Source organism: Danio rerio, chromosome 16 (assembly GCF_052040795.2).
Source record: "Danio rerio strain M-AB ecotype USA chromosome 16, GRCz13ab, whole genome shotgun sequence".
Lineage (NCBI taxonomy): Eukaryota > Metazoa > Chordata > Actinopteri > Cypriniformes > Danionidae > Danio > Danio rerio.
The window spans coordinates 2,172,051-2,194,820 of NC_141036.1; the positions used below are offsets into that span (position 1 = coordinate 2,172,051).

A 22,770-nucleotide genomic window follows, 5' to 3' on the forward strand; every position below is an offset into this window, starting at 1 on the left:
TTTATAATCATAATGCAAGGATGACATTGTTTGTTGTGGCAACCTGACTGAAACTTATATGCTTATAGCAACTGTCATTAAGTCTTATTAAGCGCTCACTTATGACATTTTTAATGCATCGATGACATTGTCTGTTATGGCAATGTGACTGAAACAAGTACATCACAACCTGTTTTTGTCATGACAACTTGACATTTGCAAGTCAACAAAAGCTGTCATAAATCTGTCATAAACATGAGTGTCCTGAAGCCATTATAAGTATGTCAGTGTCGGTTAACAAGCCATTAATGTGTTATTAAATATTAACGACACTCTTAAAATGATTAGACATGAAACATTTTAATGACAAATACAATGAAAAAGTGATCAAAAAAACATTCACCACACAATTATAATGCCTCATGACATTCATGTTTATGACAGATTTATGACAGGTCCTGGCAATGTCAAGTTGTCATAACAAACAATGTCATCTTTGCTCTTATAATGACAAAACTGAGGAAATCACACTTAATAACATCACACTTACACTCATCACTCATGTCATGTCATGATTATAAAGGCTTTATGACAGTCTTATGAACACCTCTAGTAAAATGTTACCAAAATCTTCTTTTTATTTATTTATTTATTAGAGCCACAATAATGCTACAAAATCTTTTCCACTTGGAATATTATACATGCTTATAACAACTGTCATTAAGTCTTATTAAGCGCTTACTTATGGCATTTTGAATGCAACGATGACATTGTCTGTTATGGCAATGTGACTGAAACAAGTACATTACAACCTGTTTATGTTATGACAACTTGACATTTGCAAGTCAACAAAAGCTGTCATAAATCTGTCATAAACATGAGTGTCCTGAAGCCATTATAAATATGTCATCAATTTTTTAACAGTGTCGGTTAACAAGCCATTAATGTGTTATTAAATATTAACGACACTCTTAAAATGATTAGACATGAAACATTTTAATGACAAATACAATGAAAAAGTGATCAAAAAAACATTCACCACACAATTATAATGCCTCATGACATTCATGTTTATGACAGATTTATGACAGGTCCTGGCAATGTCAAGTTGTCATAACAAACAATGTCATCTTTGCTCTTATAATGACAAAACTAAAGAAAATCACACTTAATAACATCACACTTACACTCATCACTCATGTCATGTCATGATTATAAAGGCTTTATGACAGTCTTATGAACACCTCTAGTAAAACGTTACCAAAATCTTCTATTTATTTATTTATTTATTAGAGCCACAATAATGCTACAAAATCTTTTCCACTTGGACTATTATGCATGCTTATAACAACTGTCATTAAGTCTTATTAAGCGCTTACTTATGACATTTTGAATGCAACGATGACATTGTCTGTTATGGCAATGTGACTGAAACAAGTACATTACAACCTGTTTATGTTATGACAACTTGACATTTGCAAGTCAACAAAAGCTGTCATAAATCTGTCATAAACATGAGTGTCCTGAAGCCATTATAAATATGTCATCAATTTTTTAACAGTGTCAGTTAACAAGCCATTAAAGTGTTATTAAATATTAACGACACTCTTAAAATGATTTGACATGAAACATTTTAATGACAAATACCATGAAAAAGTGATCAGAAAAACATTCACCACACAATTATAATGCCTCATGACATTCATGTTTATGACAGATTTATGACAGGTCCTGGCAATGTCAAGTTGTCATAACAAACAATGTCATCTTTGCTCTTATAATGACAAAACTAAAGAAAATCACACTTAATAACATCACACTTACACTCATCACTCATGTCATGTCATGATTATAAAGGCTTTATGACAGTCTTATGAACACCTCTAGTAAAACGTTACCAAAATCTTCTATTTATTTATTTATTTATTAGAGCCACAATAATGCTACAAAATCTTTTCCACTTGGACTATTATGCATGCTTATAACAACTGTCATTAAGTCTTATTAAGCGCTTACTTATGACATTTTGAATGCAACGATGACATTGTCTGTTATGGCAATGTGACTGAAACAAGTACATTACAACCTGTTTATGTTATGACAACTTGACATTTGCAAGTCAACAAAAGCTGTCATAAATCTGTCATAAACATGAGTGTCCTGAAGCCATTATAAATATGTCATCAATTTTTTAACAGTGTCAGTTAACAAGCCATTAATGTGTTATTAAATATTAACGACACTCTTAAAAAGATTTGACATGAAACATTTGAATGACAAATACAATGAAAAAGTGATCAGAAAAACATTCACCACACAATTATAATGCCTCATGACATTCATGTTTATGACAGATTTATGACAGGTCCTGGCAATGTCAAGTTGTCTTAACAAACAATGTCATCTTTGCTATTATAAAGACAAAACTAAAGAAAATCACACTTAATAACATCTCACACTCATCACTCATGTCATGTCATGATTATAAAGGGTTCATGACAGTCTTATGAACACCTCTAGTAAAACGTTACCAAAATCTTCTATTTATTTATTTATATATTAGAGCCACAATAATGCTACAAAATCTTTTCCACTTGGACTATTATGCATGCTTATAACAACTGTCATTAAGTCTTATTAAGCGCTTACTTATGACATTTTGAATGCAACGATGACATTGTCTGTTATGGCAAAGTGACTGAAACAAGTACATTACAACCTGTTTATGTTATGACAACTTGACATTTGCAAGTCAACAAAAGCTGTCATAAATCTGTCATAAACATGAGTGTCATAAAGCCATTATAAAATATGTCATCAATCTTATAACAGTGTCAGTTAACAAGCCATTAATGTGTTATTAAATATTAACAACACTCTTAAAATGATTAGACATGAAACATTTGAATGACAAATACCATGAAAAAGTGATCAGAAAAATTATACAACTATAATTATACTGTTATAATTATAATAAAACAATTATAATGCCTCATGACATTCATGTTTATGACAGATTTATGACAGGTCCTGGCAGTGTCAAGTTGTCATAACAAACAATGTCATCTTTGCTATTATAAAGACAAAACTAAAGAAAATCACACTTAATAACATCTCACTTACTCTCATCACTCATGTCATGTCATGATTATAAAGGCTTTATGACAGTCTTATGAACACCTCTAGTAAAATGTTACCAAAATTTATTTAGGGTAATCAAAATCTATTCATTAGAGCTATAATAATGCTACAAACTCATTTCCACTCGCACTCTTACTTTCCATCGGTCGTCATTCGAAGCATGGTGTGGAGAACTCCAAAGAAAAGGCCTTGTTTTAACCCTAGAGCTCTCGGGTTGATCACGTTTAGCTGGTCCGAGCCAAGAGTTTTATGGTTATTGCATCTGTGCTTTTTTTCTTTTCTTTCAATGTTACTGGCAATATGATCACACAAGTTTATAACAAGCTACAACTGCCATCTAAGTTGGTTCAGAATATGCACCTTTCACCGTATAACTGCACTCATGTTAATTGTGGGTAAGTGTTCACCTTTCCATTCCTCAACTAGAGTACAAATATACATGATGATAACAGAACAATGGCATGCTATAACAGATACACACAGCTGAGAAGACCCAACACAAGCCTTACCGTGTTTATGTGTTTGTCTCTGTGTACACATTTCTTTATGTGTGCATGTGCGACTGCTTTTTGTATGTGCGCTCTAAAGCCGATATATATGCAGCGAACGTATCTGCGTGTGCGAGCGAAAGACAGAGCGAGAGAGAAAGAGATCACAGGGTGACATAATGGGGACTGGTGGAGGGTTTCCTAAGGCTCTTTTTTTTCTCACCATGCAGTATTTAGAAACCTTCCTTCTGGGCACAGTATGAAAGTCAAATATTTATCCTCTTCTCGGAATCTGTAATGCATATCAGAAGTTGTTGTTCTTGTTGTTTTTTCTCTCCCTCTATTCTGCGAAAGCAGGTGATGAAACAGATCTCAGTTTTAAATGAGTCACACTTTTGGTTGTCGTCGTTTGCTGTAAAGTAAACGTGGCTGTAAATCACGCGACTGTTTCAAATGCAGTCTTCAGATACATCTATAAATGAATGTGGTGAGGATTCTCACCCATTTCAAACGTTATTGCTCGATTAGGGGTTATCAGCTGATAGATATGGGCCAGTAGGGGCCGTATGCGCCTACTGGTAGGCTTAGAAGGCTGTTATCATCCATCCCCATGGTTAATCAGCTATACTAATAGAGAAGACTCCAGATCCGGATCTGTTTTTACGTTACTGTGACGGTTGGGTTTAAGGTTGGGGTAGTAGATGTTAATAAAATACAATTAATGGGAATTTTAATTAATAATATAAATAATTCTCGTTAACTTCTGGCTGCAGCCGTATGTGACTGATTAATTATGTGGATGAATGATAACAGCCTTCTAAGCCTACCAGTTTGCGCAGAATGCCCCAACTGGCCCATATCTACAATGTTGGGAAAGTTGTTAATTAATCATTCATTCATTCATTCATTCATTCATTCATTCATTCATTCATTCATTCATTCATTCATTCATTCATGCATTCACCCATTCATTAATTCATTCATTTGTTTATTTGTTAATTCATTGATGTATTTATTCATTAATGCATCAGTTAGTTTGTTTATTGGTTTATTCATTCATTCATTCATTTATTCATCTGTGCATGCATTCATTTAATATTTGTTAATTCATGTACTTCTGTTTTCATTCATTAATTTGTTAATTCCTTATTTATTCATTCATTCATTCATTCATTCATTCATTCATTCATTCATTCATTCATCAGTGCATTCATTCATTAATATATCAATTAATTGATTAATTCGTTCATTCATCATTCATTCAATCATACGTGCAATCATTTATTAATTTGTATCATGCATTCACTCATTCAGTCTTTCATTCATTCATTTACTCATTTGTTAATTCATTAATGTATTCATTCAGTATTGTATTAATTAGTTAATTCATTAATTTATTCATCCATCCATCCATCCATCCATCTGTGTATTCATTGATTATTCAATTCATTCATTCATTCATTCATTCATTCATTCATTCATTCATTCATTCATTCATTCATTCATTCATTCATGCATTCACCCATTCATTAATTCATTCATTTGTTTATTTGTTAATTCATTGATGTATTTATTCATTAATGCATCAGTTAGTTTGTTTATTGGTTTATTCATTCATTCATTCATTTATTCATCTGTGCATGCATTCATTTAATATTTGTTAATTCATGTACTTCTGTTTTCATTCATTAATTTGTTAATTCCTTATTTATTCATTCATTCATTCATTCATTCATTCATTCATTCATTCATTCATCAGTGCATTCATTCATTAATATATCAATTAATTGATTAATTCGTTCATTCATCATTCATTCAATCATACGTGCAATCATTTATTAATTTGTATCATGCATTCACTCATTCAGTCTTTCATTCATTCATTTACTCATTTGTTAATTCATTAATGTATTCATTCAGTATTGTATTAATTAGTTAATTCATTAATTTATTCATCCATCCATCCATCCATCCATCTGTGTATTCATTGATTATTCAATTCATTCATTCATTCATTCATTCATTCATTCATTCATTCATTCATTCATTCATTCATTCATTCATTTATTTATTCATTCACCCATGTGTTAGTTCATTAATGTATTGATTTGTTAACGTATCAATCAATTAGTTAATTCATTCATTTATTCATCGATCCATGCATTAATTTATTATTTTATTCATTCACGAGTTCATGTATTAATTAACTCTTTATTTTTTCATTTACTCATTTGTTAATTGATTATGTATTTATTCATTAATGTATCAATTCATTCATTCATTCATTCATTCATTCATTCATCCATGCATTAATCTATTAATATGTTTATTCATGCATTCATTCATGTATTCGTTCAATCATTAATTCATGCATTCATTCAGGGCTTTTTTTGTCTTCAACTGTATACAGTATTTACAGCACACCTCTCATTAATAAGCAGAACGATTCAAGTATGGAGGATGACTTGCACACCGGAGTTTAATTCTGAGGCTTTTGGAGTCTCTTCAAATCCCTAAACGAAAGTATGAACAATATTTGTAGCAGTGCTTGTCTTAGTAAACATCACTAATGAAGCGTTGTCCTCAGTGCGGTGAGAAAAGCCAAGCATGCGTAAGGAAAAGCTCCGTGCTCCTCACAGGATGAGTAATGCTTTGAGCAGCCTGGGCAAGTGCTTATCAGATCCCACTCATTTCCAGGTGGAATATGCTTCTAAATGGGCTGCACTTAGGATGATTTACCAGACTGCTGTGTGGAGCTGACTAGATAATTAACTCTGAGGCTATACGAGGGAAGGGGATGGAAAGAAAGCATCTCAAAAAAAAAAAAAAAAAAAATTATAATACCCTTCCAGCTGCAACCCAGTACTGGGAAACACCCATACACACACTCATTCACATGCACACACTCATACACTACGGTCAATCTAGTTCATCATTTCCCCTATAGTGCATTGGACTGTGGGGGAAACCGGAGCACCCGGAGGAAACCCACGCCAACACGGGGAGAACATGCAAACTCCACATATATATATATATATATATATATATATATATATATATATATATATATATATATATATATATATATATATATATATATAAACCCTGCTGAAAAATCCAGCTTAAACCAGCCTAGGCTGGTCGGCTGGTTTTAGCTGGTCAACCAGGCTGGTTTTAGGGGGGTTTTAGCCATTTCCAGCCTGGTCTTAGCTGGCCAGGCTGGTAAATGAACAGCTAAATCCAGCTTGACCAGCCTGGTTTAAGCTGGACATTGCTGGTTTTGGCTGGGCTCCCAGCCTGGCTAGGCTGGTCAAGCTGGTTTTAGCTGGTCATCTCCCAGCCTGCCCAGCTAAGGCCAGGCTGGAAATGGCTGGAGACCAGCCTAGAAATGGCCAAAACCCCTCTAAAACCAGCCTGGTCGACCAGCTAAAACCAGCCAACCAGCCTAGGCTGGTTTAAGCTGTTTTTTTCAGTAGGGTATATATATATATAATTTATTTCTTTAGAACATACCAGTTTAGGAATTAAAAATAGCTCCTGCTTGACATTGGAATACTACAGGATGCTTCAGACATCTCTTAAGAGCGAAACCCCAGTAAATCCAATGCTGAACACGCAGTCAGTCTGTGAAATCTATGCTAGTGCATTGATTAGCAGTGGATCCTCATGTTGTTACCTTATTGAATCGTATGTTAAGTAAACTACCTGACCTCAGTGTTCTTGATGCCAAAAACCATCAGTATTCAAATACATCAGTCTTCCAGATCTCCAGTTATCAGGTGCACGATCACCGTTCTATATAAAAATAAATAAATAAATAAAATGCCACCATTGTTCTTCCCAGAGGCGTCAACGTTTTGTAAGCCTCCAGTTTATCTCTTGATGTTGACCTTGCTCCAAATGTTCCCTCAGCAGTGCTGATGACCGGAGATAACAGAAGGTCAGTATAATTGGATCAAACTGACAGCTAACGGGCGACTGACGCTTCCCGCAGCAGCAGGTTAAGCCGCGGATACAGGCTGTTCATCACACGCTTCAGTCCATCACAACCATCCATGCTAGATTTGCCGTTAGTAATTGGCTTTACAGAAACACGATTGTGTGAACTTGCACAAAGACCCTGAGCGTGAGAGGTCTGGGCCAGCAGTCGTGTGTGTGAGCAAGTTTATAGATCTGATGTACTCAGAATTGCATCACAAATAGGCAGGGGTGGAGGAAAAGCTCTTGAGTACAGATGTCCTAACGAAATAAGACTTCAGTGAAAGTGTAAAGTGCTCAGATTTAATTGTATGTAAGCCCAAAGGGAAATAAATAAATATAGACTAAAAATAACTAGCGAATCAGTGAGTTATTAACTGTAGACTCACTGTGATCTGATCATGTGAATCAGTGAGTCATTAACTGTAGACTCACTCTATTATAATCATGTGAATCAGTGAGTCATTAACAGTAGACTCACTTTAATCTGATCTTGTGAATCAGTGAGTCATTAACTGTAGACTCACTTCAATCTGATTATGTGAATCAGTGAGTCATTAACTGCAGACTTACTCTATTCTGATCATGTGAATCAGTGAGTCAATAACTGTAGATTCACTTTAGTCTGATCATGTGAATCAGTGAGTCATTACCTGTAGACTCACTCTGACCTGAGCTTGTGAATCAGTGAGTCATTAACTGTAGACTCATTTTATTCTAATCATGTGAATCAGTGAGTCATTAACTGTAGACTCACTTTATTCTAATCATGTGAATCAGTGAGTCATTAACTGTAGACTCACTTTATTCTAATCTTGTGAATCAGTGAGTCATTAACTGTAGACTCAATATATATTTTAATCATGCAAATCAGTCAGTTATTAACTGTAGACTTGCTGTGATCTGATCATGTGAAACAGTGACTCATTAATTGGACACTCACTCTGACATGATCATTTGAATTAGTGAGTCATTAACTACAGACTCACTCTATTCTGTCCATGTGAATCAGTGAGTCATTAACTGTAGACTCACTTTATTCTAATCATGTGAATCAGTGAGTCATTAACTGTAGACTCACTATATTTTAATCATGCGAATCAGTGAGTCATTAACTGTAGACTCACTATATTTTGATCATGCGAATCAGTCAGTTATTAACTGTAGACTTGCTGTGATCTGATCATGTGAAACAGTGACTTATTAATTGGACACTCACTCTGACATGATCATGTGAATTAGTGAGTCATTAACTATAGACTCACTCTATTCTGATCATGTGAATCAGTGAGTCATTAACTGTACACTCACTATGACTGAATAATTTAAATCATTGAGTTCTGAACTTTAGACTCACTTTATTCTAATCAAGTGAATTAGTGAATCATTAACTGTAGACTCACTTTAATCTGATCATGTGAATCAGTGAGTCATTAACTGTAGATTTATTCTGACCTGAGCATGTGAATCGTTGAGTCATTAACTGTAGACTCAATCTAATCTGATCATGTGAATCAGTGAGTCATTAACTGTACACTCACTATGACTGAATAATTTAAATCATTGAGTTCTGAACTTTAGACTCACTTTATTCTAATCAAGTGAATTAGTGAATCATTAACTGTAGACTCACTTTAATCTGATCATGTGAATCAGTGAGTCATTAACTGCAGATTCACTCTGACCTGAGCATGTGAATCGTTGAGTCATTAACTGTAGACTCAATCTAATCTGATCTAGTGAATCAGTGAGTCATTAACTGTACACTCACTTTAATCTGATCTTGTGACTCAGTGAGTAATTCAATACACTCACTCTGACCTGATCATGTAAATTAGTGAGTCATTACCTGTAGACTCCCTCTAATCTGACCATGTGACTCATTGTGAGTCATTAACTGTTGACACACTCTGACCTGATCATTTGAATCACTGACTCATTGGCTGCGTCCGAAACCGCCTACTACTCAGTAGGTGCTGCATTTGAATTTAAGCGGACTACTCGGCCGTTAGAAAAGTACGTTCTATACAGTATGAATGTGAAAAGTATGAATGGAATTCGGACGTATTACATCCGCCATTTTGACATAGTCACATGAAGTACCTGCATCATTTGCGTCACTTTACTCCCATTCATGAATTCGATTTCGGGGTATCATGGGATAGCACAGCGTGCATGGGATGCGCACTCCGGAATCTCGCCAGAAGTAGTAAGTCATCCGGGTACTTCTCGCATACTGATTTTCAAATTCTATGAATTCGGACATACTACTTGGCTCGCATACTGATTTTAGCATACTGTATAGTATGGAAGCATGCGGTTTCGGACGCAGCCATTAACTGTATATGCACTTTGATCTGATCATATGAGTGAATCGTTAACCATACACTCACTCTGTCGCAATCATGTGAATCAGTAAGTCGATAGCTGTATACTCAAAGCTTATAGACTTCTAGATGCAGAAAAAACACTTCGTAGTCTCCTATTAGCCTCTAGAAAGTCAATCAATTCACTTTCAGAGTCTTAATGGAGAATAAAAATATATCTGAGACAAATAATCTCCTTGGCGTCTGATTGCACAACTGTGAAATAAATGCCTGTGGATGCTTTTTTTTAATTCCACCACTTCAGCACAAACAGAATTGGGTCACAATACTTAATTGTCGCCCAATCAACCTTTACTAATGCAATGTCACTTATATTTAGCTGGAGTAAATGGGAAGTCTCAATGTGTGTGTGAGAGAGAGAGTGCAGAACAAGGCATAGGGTGTGGATGATCTTTTCTACTGGGCGTCTAAATGAATTATAGTGATGAGTCATTCTTGAGCGATTCTTTCATTTTGAACGATTCTTTTGTATGACTCGAGAATGATGAGTGCTCTCAGGGAGCGGTTCATTCATTTGCGCATGCACACATTTGAGCGGATGGAGTAGAAGATTGGTTCCATTTTCGAATCTTAGATCAGGTTTGTGTCGTTCGGTCATCACGTGAAAGACAGAAGCCAACCATATGCATTTAGAGCCGGAAAAAGATTTGATTTGTTCATCTCTTGAGTCCGCAGTTTGCGTTGTTCGTTCATCACGTGAAACACAGAAGCCAATCGTATGCAGTCAGAGCCAGAAAAAGATTTGATCAGTTCATTTCTCGAGTCTTTGGGTTGATTCATCTCTCTTTACATGCTGTCATGTGATTAACAAATGACTCGAAAACGGGAAGACTTGAAAGGTGAACTACAATGGCTGTGTGCATTGGTTAAGCTTATTTGGGACTGTCTGTGTGATGTGAATCAACCACTCAAATTTAAAGACTTTTCAGAAGAGGTGAGCTGACTTAATCATTGACAAAAGACAGGTAGAGTTGGCGCCAATAGCTTAGTGGTACTGTGCGTTGACATGTAGCACTGACATGCTCACGGCGACCTGAGTTTGATTCCCAGTTCGAGGTTCTTTGCCGATCCATCCACTCTCTCTGTTCCCAATGCTTTCCTGTCTGAAATCTCCTCTGTCCTATCATAATAAAGGTGAGTTTTTTGTAGTGTGATCAACGTTTTTTTGTAGTTTTAAATGAGTTTGGAAGCAACTTTTTTTTTAACAATTTTTTGACAAACTGAAGGAAATGATTCACAGATTCAGTAAAATGATCCAAACTTCCCATTACTAGTTCGTATCTCCGAAGACCCGCTCGGAATAGTGTCATTGTGCATACAGCAGTGCGTAACACTACCCTGGTTTAGACAATATATGTGATGCATCCTTACTTAACCACAGGCAAATCATTTAGTGCAGCGTTAAATAAATCCCCATCCAGATCTGTAGTAATGCAGTCCAGCTGTTATTTAGCAATTAATCCATTAAAAAAATTTATTGTACTTTTGGTTTACTAATATATTGACAGCATCAAGCTGTTCAATTACTAAAACAATCAAAATTATTTAACTCTAAAATGCATTCAGAAAATATAATTTCAGGTTCTTAATTAATATGTCCAATTAATCTTAATTAATACGTCCAAATTCAAAAATATAAATTTCACATGCGTTCTGTATTTGCACTCATGGTTATGCTTGCCTTTGATATGAAAAAAAACTAATATATATATATATATATATATATATATATATATATATATATATATATATATATATTTATATATATACTTTTTAAAAAAAAATATTATAAACATACTTGTAAATGGCTCGAAGTTGTAACTTAAAAGGGCTAGTTTACCGTCCAAAAAAATAAATAAATAAAAATACTCCAACCCAGGTTCATTCTGATTACATACCCCTTTACACATTTTTAAAGAGCAGAAAATACATCCCAGGAGCTACATTTGTTTTTGCAAATCCACCAGAGGCCGCTGTTCACTGACTGACTGACTGACCGATCGACTGACCCACCCTCTTTCTTCCCTAAACCCAACCAATAGTGTTTTCAAAAGCGCAGATTGACTCGCCCACCCACTTCCCTTAACCCAACCGATAGTGTTTTTTTAAAAAGCCCTTGAGGCAGCCTGATTTTTACCACATTCTCAGATTTTACCACATTCTCACCCTAATATTCACTTGTTTATTTTATTTTTTGGCTTTTGGTTTTGTCTTACCTCCTTTCTGAAACCATTCTTCACCGCACTCGAGCCCCATTGTTGCAATAAATTCCACTCTGCATCTCAAATCCTCTGAAGTATGCGGCGAGCCACTACACAAAATGGTAAAAGTGGAAAAACCGTCCACATGGAGGTAAGCAGTCAGCTGGTAGCTCGAAAAGGAGCAACGTCATCCCGCCCTAAAGCATTCGTTTTAAAGACGAAATGCAGCCATACGTACCTCTGGCTACATAATTTGCGCTCTCCAGAAATGTATATAGGGCAACGTTTTCAGAATGAGCCTAGGTTGACATACCCACCCTCAAACCTTTATGAGTTTCTTTAATCTGTTTCACACACTAAGCTGTATGTTTTGAAGAACTCAGAAAACTAGTCAATAACTACAGGTTTCCAGCATCCTTTACTATCATTTCTTGTGTTAAACAGAAGAAAGAAACAAACTTAATTGGAACAAGTTCAGAATAATTACTTTTTGACTGAACTATCTTTTTAAGAGAGAAACAACAACAACAACAACAACAACAACAATAGAAGTGACCATATTCCTCCTGATATCTATTGTAATGAACTGATAACTGTGCTAACCTGTTCTTCTTGTGTTTCTTTAGGTTGACCCACCTACATTGCTTCATTATTCCATCTCTGTACCACATACTCGGGACTAAAATATATCTGTGTGTTCTGTGTTGCTCGCCACAGGTTTAGCCCCTACGAATGGTATAACCCTCACCCGTGCAACCCCGACTCGGACGTGGTGGAAAACAATTTCACCCTGCTAAATAGTTTCTGGTTCGGAGTTGGAGCTCTCATGCAGCAAGGTAGACGCCTCTGCCTGCCCCTCTTATCACACATCCCACTCTTTTGCTGGGGGTCTCAACTTGCTCTTGTCAGGCCCACTGTGATGCATGGGTGCCTCTGTGCATGTAGTTCTAGAAGCGAATTGGTTGCTGGCCAGTGCGAATGGGGTTGTGTGGGACTTGAAAGTGGATGTGGGTTGAGGATCAAGGGGTTTTGTTACAGTAGTTGCATGCTAAACTTTCTTTCCGTAACCACCATTGTCTTGACTCTTCAGGGCTTCCAAGCAGGTAAGTCTAATCCCGTGTGCAAAAAATGGCAGAATGACATGTGTATGACTGCCTGTGCATTCTTGACCCTAACCCTGACGCCACATCTTCTCAACTTTGCAGGATCTTTGAGTTTGAGAAAGTCTTGCGGTCTTTTAAGCGATCGGAAGGCTGTGATACTTGCATGCCTTTGTGTTGCATTGGAATAGTGTAACAGCATTTGATTGGGTGTAGAAAGTCAACGGACATTTGTTGGCAAATTAGCATGGGTGATGAATCTGCACTACATCAATCCAATGGAATGGTTCACAGCTCTGATGCCATGTAATATTAGCATTGTGGTTTATTTTTTTGTGAAATCAACAGTGCATTGTGACAGCGAATGCATTCAGGGACCTGCTGAAGCCCACAACGAGTTGTTTGCAGTGTAGAGAACATAAGTAGTTAACTATAGATTAGAAATATATTATTTTTAGTTGGAGTTATCTATCAGGTTAGCTTTCTGATATGCTCAAGGGTTGTATAGTCAGCGTTCAACTACTGTAAACCAAAGGTCTTCGATTGGTGGCACTTCCTAACACCAAAATAGCACATACAGGGTTCAACGCTAAGGACATTTTCTACTGGCCCGACTGGACCAGCAGTTCAGATTTTTACTGGCCCTGCCAAAATTTTCACTGGCCCCACCAAAATAAATAAATAAATAAATAAAAAATAGCAATTTTTTTAGCCACATATTTTGAATAATGTGTCAAAAATAATGTCTTTGAATCTAGAATTTAAATATTTTTAAAATGTTAAAATATTTAGCAGTAAAATACAGCAGTATGGAAAATGTGCAGGTATTTTATTGCTAAACAAGAAGTGGCTGACTTAAAAGTGATGGAAAACTATGCAAAACATCACTTCATTTTTTTTGTTGTGTTGTACCCATGTAAATATCTTTTTCCACAACGTTGGAAACAGACGTTTTCTTTTAGCCTCATCATTTGATGTTGTCGTCTCTTCACTGTTCTGGTTTTTACTAGGTTGTGGAAAAAAATAACGTGCTCACAACAACCAATCAGATAAAAGGAACCAAAAAGCAAAAGGGGGTTTACGAGTTTACAGAAAACGTAGCATTCTGAGACTTAAAAGCACAAATTGTTTCTCGGTTCTGAGACTATTTGCGCACGATTGACATAGTAGCAGGCAAATTCAAATTTGATGACAAGGCAGCACTGGCCTGATCGGGCCAGTAACGATTCTCTCTACTGTCCCGAATATCTCTCATGCTGGCCCCGGGCCATCGGGCAGTCCTTATTGTTGAGCCCTGACATATGCGGAATTCGTAAACAGTTAATAGGTTCACAAGACCACAATTTGCCCGTTAGATTGACATAAGTCAAATTACATACTTTATATATACCATTTTTCAACTACAGAGATATGAGATCCTGAAGTAGATTCCAGAATCACTGGCCGTGGATAGGCTGCTCTCAATTGGGTACATGAGAGTTGAACTGCTGCCGATTGTCTGGAGGTCTTACTTCTAAATACGTAAAAGTAAATTTTTAAATATGTACTTTATCTTTATAACATGTTTATAAATAAACAACACAGGCTCATTGTGAAAACATACCCCTTTATGCATTTTGGAGATCAGGAATTATTTCGCCAGAGCTACGAATGGCTGTGTTTGGTCTTTAAAAGGAACGCTACTTGGCGGTATGACGCCGCTGACAGCTTCCGTTTCTTTTCGTGCCACCAGCTGAACGCTTACCTCAGTGTGGATGCCATTTCCGCTGTTATCAGTTTGCTCAGTAGCTCGCCACATACGTTGGCGGACTTGAGACGCAGAGAGGAGTTGACTGCGATGACAGGGTTCAAGCAGTGTGTAATTTGTAAATGAATAATTCCAACAAAACCAAGAAATAAAAGTTACCGTGACCAACGTCCACCTAACAATTTTAGTTTTCCGGTAACATGACGTCATTTAACAGTGATAGAGCATTACATTTCTGAACTGTCTTTTACTGGCAGCCATATTGCACACCACTCACCAGCTGATTGGTGGAGAGGAGACAGAATGATGAAGCCAACTTTGAAATGGGGATTATTAGGAGGTCATGATGGACAGAGGTCACTGAGCAGATTTTGACAGGTTAAACCCCTACTCTTTTTTGAAGGATATCCTGGGATTTTTAACGACCACAAAAAGTCCTCGGTTTAACGTCTCATCCGAAAGACTGCACTCTGTATACCTTAACTATACTGGGGCGTTAGGACCCACACAGACCACATCTTGGGCGCCCCCTGCTGGTCTCACTAACACCACTTCCGGCAGCAACCTTGCTTTCCCATGAGGTCTCCCATCCAGGGTACTGACTGGGTGCAGGCCTGCTTAGCTTCAGTGGGCGATTGTGTGAAAGAGCTTGCTGCCGGCCAAAAATATTGGAGCGCTACACAGATTTGTGTGTCGTAAGAAAATTGATAGACTGAAAATATTGTTGAGGGCCAATAGTTTTGCTTTAACTTGCGCATGGTGACTACCATCATGTGTACGCACACACAATCCACACATTCTCTCTCTCTCTCTCTCTCACACACACACACACACACACACATAAGTATTCAAGCTAATGCCGGATCCATTAAAATAAATACCAGAATGCAAAACATGAATATTGGACATTTTCCAGAACAGGATCCGGCAAGATCCGGCTGAAATTAAGCCACTGCACTGTTCAGCTCTACAGCATGCTTGGATGTTGGTTTATAAGCGATTTGGTTTTCTGAATTGATGAAGGATCTTTATTGCTAGAGATACCTAAACAAATGAGTAAAAGAGTCATAAAAACATATGATCCGGCTGAAATTAAGCACTGGGTACAAGTCCAGTGAAGTATGGTTCCAGAAAGCAGGTACCAAAAAAAAAAAAAAAGGCAAAAACATAAAATAAGGTAAATAACAGGATGAGAACACGGTAAGAACTAAAGACGTGGTAAAAATCACAAAGCTGCCAGGACTTTTTTTTATTTTTTATTTGCATTGCTTTTGAAAACACAGTTGGTTGGGTTTAGGGAAGAGGGTAGGTGGGGATAAGGGTTGGTCAGTCAGGCAGTCAGTCTGGTGCAAATGGAATTCGTGAGAGAAATTTGAGATCTGAAAAAGCAAACACAGCGGCCTCTGGTGGATTCACAAAAAATCATATCTCCTGGGATGCATTTTGTGCTGTCCAGAAATGCATACAGGGGTACGTATCAATAATGAGCCTGGGTTGGAAATAATTGTAATACTTGATTACACTTTATTATAGGGATCAATTCTCACGGGCTTATTCCTTACCTATTATTAAGATTTTACATGTAAATTAGTACTTATTATTACTACATATTCTACATGATCTTATTCCACCTGCCATATCTTACCTAATACCCAAACCCAACTCTACTATCCTACTAACTATTGACAAGCAGAAAATTAAGAGTTTGTTGAGCTGAAAGACAGACCTAATCATTTGTCAATAGTGAGAATTGTATGTAAAGTGTGATCAAAAAATCATAAAACTACATTTTTGTAACACCAACCTGTAACCCGCTGAACCACAGCTTCTCTGTTTGAGATATATAAGAGTCCTCGGGAAGGAGAGGTCATTAAAAGTCGGCTGGTGTGTTTGGATCATTGCGAAAATGGAGGTATTATTTTCTGTCAAGCTAATTATTGTCCAACAGCGTCACCCCTATAGCAGCATAATTGTAGGGGTGTCTTTGGGGCTGTCATTTGCTCAGGTTCTTCTGTGAGTTCTGGAAAGAGAAGATGTGGCATTAGGCTGAGGGCTAATTTGGCCAGGGTCTGTGTATGACGACTGTCTGAATGTCTCATGGTGAGTGAGTAACACTACATTGTAGAGAGGCTCCCCTGCCCATGGCTTGTCAGCTCCCAGAAAACTGTGGGATGGCGTGCTTGGACATGACGTTACCTTGGGTACATGACAGTCAGCCCCAACCAGGCTATAAAAGGTTACCCTGACCAAGCGGGGTGATACTGTGCTTTGTATTGACGGCTTTTCTCTTTGGATAGCTTTATTTTTTTCATTGTTGTTGACTAGGTATGAGTTGGTATAAGATGCTGATGATACGGAAAATATGGTATCACAGTGATTGCTGCTCTTAAAAATGTCTGGGTAAACAATTTACTTTTTCCCCCACTGAACACTATATATTTTGTTTTAAGAAACATTTTGGAACAGTAAACATGTCAGGCTAATTAATTAAAATAAATCATTGACTTCTGCTGTCTTCATTAGTTTTAAAATCACAGATTTTTTTTAACATCCTGAAAAGGCATCTTTGGAAATCTTTCTTTTCTTTGGAAATAAAGTAAAGCCACTGCACTGTTCAGCTCCACAGCATGCTTGGATGTTGGTTTATAAGCGATTTGGTTTTCTGAATTGTCTGCTGACTGGTAGCATTTGATAAAGGTTCTTTACTGCTAGAGATACCTAAACAAATGAGTAAAAGAGTCATAAAAACATGTACAAAAAAATAAATAAAAATCTTACATATACCGTTGGGATATTTTTCTGCTATTGGTTTTACCTTTGTTTTAAGGTGAAGGGTGTACATAGACTACCTGACAAAAGCCTTGTGGCCTATCCAAGTTTTAGGAACTACACATAATAACTTGACATCTAAATGATCATTTGGTATCAGAAGTGGCTTATATGAAAGGCCTATTATATAATATGAAAGACATTTAAAACATATATATAACGATTTGGATGTCATATGTCCGTATATAAAAATTTTTAGTACTTTTACACACCAGTTGCTTCTTCTTATTGCTCTTCGTGGCAAAAGAAAATGGCATCTGGAAAATCCTCCTGGGATTTTGCTGCATAAATTCTCGGATGTAGTAGTCAACAATGTATTAGCGTTAGATACAGTTGAAGTCAGAATTATTAGCCTGCCTTACTTATTAGTCTCCTTGTCTATTTTTTTCAACACATTTGTAATCCTAATAGTTTTAATAACTCATCTCTAATAACTGATTTATTTGATCTTTGTCATGATGAAAGTAAATAATATTAGACTAGATATTCTTCAAGACACTTCTATACAGCTTAAAGTGACCTTTAAAGGCTTAACTAGGTTAATTAGGTTTACTAGGCAGGTTAGGGTAATTAGGGAAGTTATTGTATAAACGATGGTTTGTTCTGTAGACTATTGGAAAAAATATAAAGCTTAGAGGCTAATAATATTGACCTTAAAATGGTGTTTAAAAAATTAAAAACTGGTTTTATTCTAGCCGAAACAAAACAAATAAGACTTTCTCAAGAAGAAATATTATCAGACATACTGTGAACATTTCCTTGCTCTGTTAAACATCATTTAGGAAATATTTAGAAAAGAAAAAAATTCAAAGGGGGCGAATAATTTTGACTTCAACTGTATTTTTAACTCTGTGTGACAAGGAGGCAAATCATTTGCCAGGCATGCATGAAATGTGTGTATTTTCAAAGCAAAACAATAAAAAGTTTCCTCAGATTTAGCTAAAACTTACCATTTTAGTTACAAAAATCTTTTTTTTTTTTTTTTTTTTTTTTTTTTTTTTTTTTTTTTGCAAAATCCTGGAGGGACTGATGTGCTCTTCTACCCTGTCTAACTTTTTTTATTTTTAGAAACAGGCACTCCTGTCTAAAAGTCCTGCCAAGTTTTCTGGCACACGTCGAAATGCTCATCCACCACATAATTTGCATTTAGCCAGCCGGTCTCACTTTATTTTGATGGTTTGTTTGTTGAATTTAAGCTACATTGCATCTACATGTCAACTCATTCTCATTAGATTATAAGTAGACTCTTAGGTTGGGGTTAGTGTTATTGTGACATGTACTTGCAAAGTTTCTTATAGTCAGTTAAATGTCTGTTGAATGTCTGTATCAACATTAAGCAGACAGTCTATTAATACTCCATCTAAAAAACCCAGCCAGCCTTTAAATAGCTCATATAAAGTTGTAGATGGGCTTGCAGAATGTCTTTAAACAGCAAAGGAAGTACACACATGACTTTTAACAGTTAAACTCCAAGTGCATGTAAGGAGAGTGGGATTCTTGTTTTTGTTTTCTCACCTCCTCAATAGTTTTATTGTAGCTAGAGAAACTCTGGACATGACTGACAGGTCACTAGAGCATTACCAGACTGTTGAGGACTGATTGAAATCCACATTTTGCACTTCAATTGGAATTCATGTAACGGCTAATCTTTTCAACAGTCCATTGTGTTTTGCAATAGACTCAGTGTGCCAGTTCAAAGCTTACAATTGACTCATAGCACTTGAAAATCGGTGCCGCTTATTTCCCTGCACTCTGACATCTACGTCTAATCCAACTATTTACTGCCCCCTACTTCCCCCTTATCAATTAAATTTCCTCGACATGTCCGAGGTGACAACTTGATTAAGAAGTACCTGAAAATTATACTCAGGTTGTGACATAAAACGGCTGTTCATTTTGTATTTTGCCCACAAGCCAAATAGATTGAGGAGTGTAGGGCGATTCAAAGACAGACGCAAATGATTTGCCCTTGGAGTATGTAATCTAATCTCACAGTAAACGAACAAACAAATTCACACCCTCACTTTTATTTAGCTTTGACATATTATCAATGACTACGTTTACATGGACATCAGTAATGGAAATATTTGCCTTAATCTGAATAAGACAATAACATGATTAAGGTGTTTACAGGAATGTTCCCATCATGATATTGTTTTACATGTTATAGCACATAGATCAATTAACATCATTACATCAGCCCTGCTATTCAATGTTTTCTGCAGAGTTTCATGTAATTTTGGCTGTTTCATTTTTATTTTTTTGAGTTTTAACATGTTTGGTTGTTTAACTTCGTTAGAAAATGTTTCCCAGCAGGCACACAACATCATAAGATGTTAATACAGGTTAGATTTAGGTTGTGACGTCAGGTGTCCAAAATTCAATGTCTAGCCAGTGTCAACGTTATTTTGACGTCTAATAGCGACATCAGATGACATTGATATTTGGTTAATATGTCTGATAGACATCATAGTGGTAATATCTATCATTGTCAAGCTGTATTATTATTAGATGTTGATATTTGGTTGATTTTAGGTTTTGTTGGAAAGTGACCAAAATCCAAAGTTGAGCCAACATCTTAAACCAACATCATATTGACGTCAAGTACCAACATCTATTCGTCAGATATGGCAACCAAATTACAACATCTGATAGACATCATAGTGGTAATAACCACAAATGTCAAGCTGTAACGTTATTCAATGTTGATATTTGGTTGATTTGAGGTTGTGTTGGAAGTGACCAAAATCCAACGTTGAGCCAACATCTCAAACCAACGTCATATTGACGACAAATACTGACATTTATTCATAGGTATGGCAACCAAAATCCAACGTCTGATAGACGTCATAGTGGTAACGTCCACACAAATTCAAACTGTACTATTATTAGTCGTTGATATTTGGTTGATTTTAGGTTGTTAGAAAGTGACCAAAATCCAACGTCGAGTCAACATCTTAAACCAACATCATATTGACATCAAATACCAACATCTATTCATTAGGTATGGCAACATCTGATAGACATCATGGTGATAATAACCAAAAATGTCAAGCTGTAACGTTATTCGATGGTAATATTTGGTTGATTTAAAGTTGTGTTGAAAGTGACCAAAATCCATCATCGAGCCAACATCTTAAAGCAACGTCATATTGATGTCAAATACCGACATTTATTAATTAGGTATGGCAAACACAATCCAACGTATGATAGACATCATAGTGGTAATGTCTGTCATTGTCAAGCTGTAACATCATTAGATGTTGATATTTGGTTGATTTTTGGTTTTGTTGGAAAGTGACCAAAATCCAAAGTTGAGTCAACATCTTAAACCAACATCATATTGACATCAAGTACCAACATCTATTCTTTAGGTATGGCAACCAAAATACAACATCTGATAGATTTTAGGTTGATTTTAGGTTGTTAGAAAGTGACCAAAATCCAACGTTGAGTCAACATCTTAAAAAAACGTCTTATTGATGTCAAATACCGACATTTATTAATTAGGTATGGCAAACAAAATCCAACGTACGATAGACATCATAGTGGTAATGTCTGTCATTGTCAAGCTGTAACATCATTAGATGTTGATATTTGGTTGATTTTCGGTTTTGTTGGAAAGTGACCAAAATCCAAAGTTGAGTCAACATCTTAAACCAACGTCATATTGACGTCAAGTACCAACATCTATTCTTTAGGTATGGCAACCAAAATACAACATCTGATAGATTTTAGGTTGATTTTAGGTTGTTAGAAAGTGACCAAAATCCAACGTTGAGTCAACATCTTAAAAAAACGTCATATTGATGTCAAATACTGACATTTATTAGTCAGGTATGGCAACCAAATTACAACATCTGATAGACGTCATAGTGGTAATAACCACAAATGTCAAGCTGTAACGTTATTCAATGTTGATATTTGGTTGATTTGAGGTTGTGTTGGAAGTGACCAAAATCCAACGTTGAGCCAACATCTCAAACCAACGTCATATTGACGACAAATACTGACATTTATTCATAGGTATGGCAACCAAAATCCAACGTCTGATAGACGTCATAGTGGTAACGTCCACACACAAGTGACCAAAATCCAACATCGAGTCAACATCTTAAACCAACATCATATTGACATCAAATACCAACATCTATTCATTAGGTATGGCAACATCTGATAGACATCATGGTGATAATAACCAAAAATGTCAAGCTGTAACGTTATTCGATGGTAATATTTGGTTGATTTGAAGTTGTGTTGAAAGTGACCAAAATCCATCATCGAGCCAACATCTTAAAGCAACGTCTTATTGATGTCAAATACCGACATTTATTAATTAGGTATGGCAAACAAAATCCAACGTACGATAGACATCATAGTGGTAATGTCTGTCATTGTCAAGCTGTAACATCATTAGATGTTGATATTTGGTTGATTTTCGGTTTTGTTGGAAAGTGACCAAAATCCAAAGTTGAGTCAACATCTTAAACCAACATCATATTGACGTCAAGTACCAATATCTATTCTTTAGGTATGGCAACCAAAATACAACATCTGATAGATTTTAGGTTGATTTTAGGTTGTTAGAAAGTGACCAAAATCCAACGTTGAGTCAACATCTTAAAAAAACGTCATATTGATGTCAAATACTGACATTTATTAGTCAGGTATGGCAACCAAATTACAACATCTGATAGACGTCATGTTGGTAATAACCACAAATGTCAAGCTGTAACGTTATTCAATGTTAATATTTGGTTGATTTGAGGTTGTGTTGGAAGTGACCAAAATCCAACGTTGAGCCAACATCTTAAACCAATGTCATATTGATGTCAAATACAGACATTTATTCATAGGTATGGCAAATAAAATCCAACGTCTGATAGACGTCATAGTGGAAACTTCCACTCAATGTCAAGC

At 36.1% G+C, this 22,770-nt stretch overlaps 1 protein-coding gene across 12 annotated transcripts in view; it reads left to right on the top strand.

Moving 5' to 3' along the window:
* Window positions 1-22,770, top strand: part of grik2 (glutamate receptor, ionotropic, kainate 2) — a 330,719-nt gene that overhangs the window by 245,313 nt on the left and 62,636 nt on the right. For all 12 annotated transcript variants that reach the window (XM_087285783.1, XM_087285788.1, XM_087285789.1 and 9 more), the window contains 1 exon segment: window positions 12,892-13,010. In XM_087285783.1, coding sequence (XP_087141909.1) covers window positions 12,892-13,010 — 119 coding nt within the window.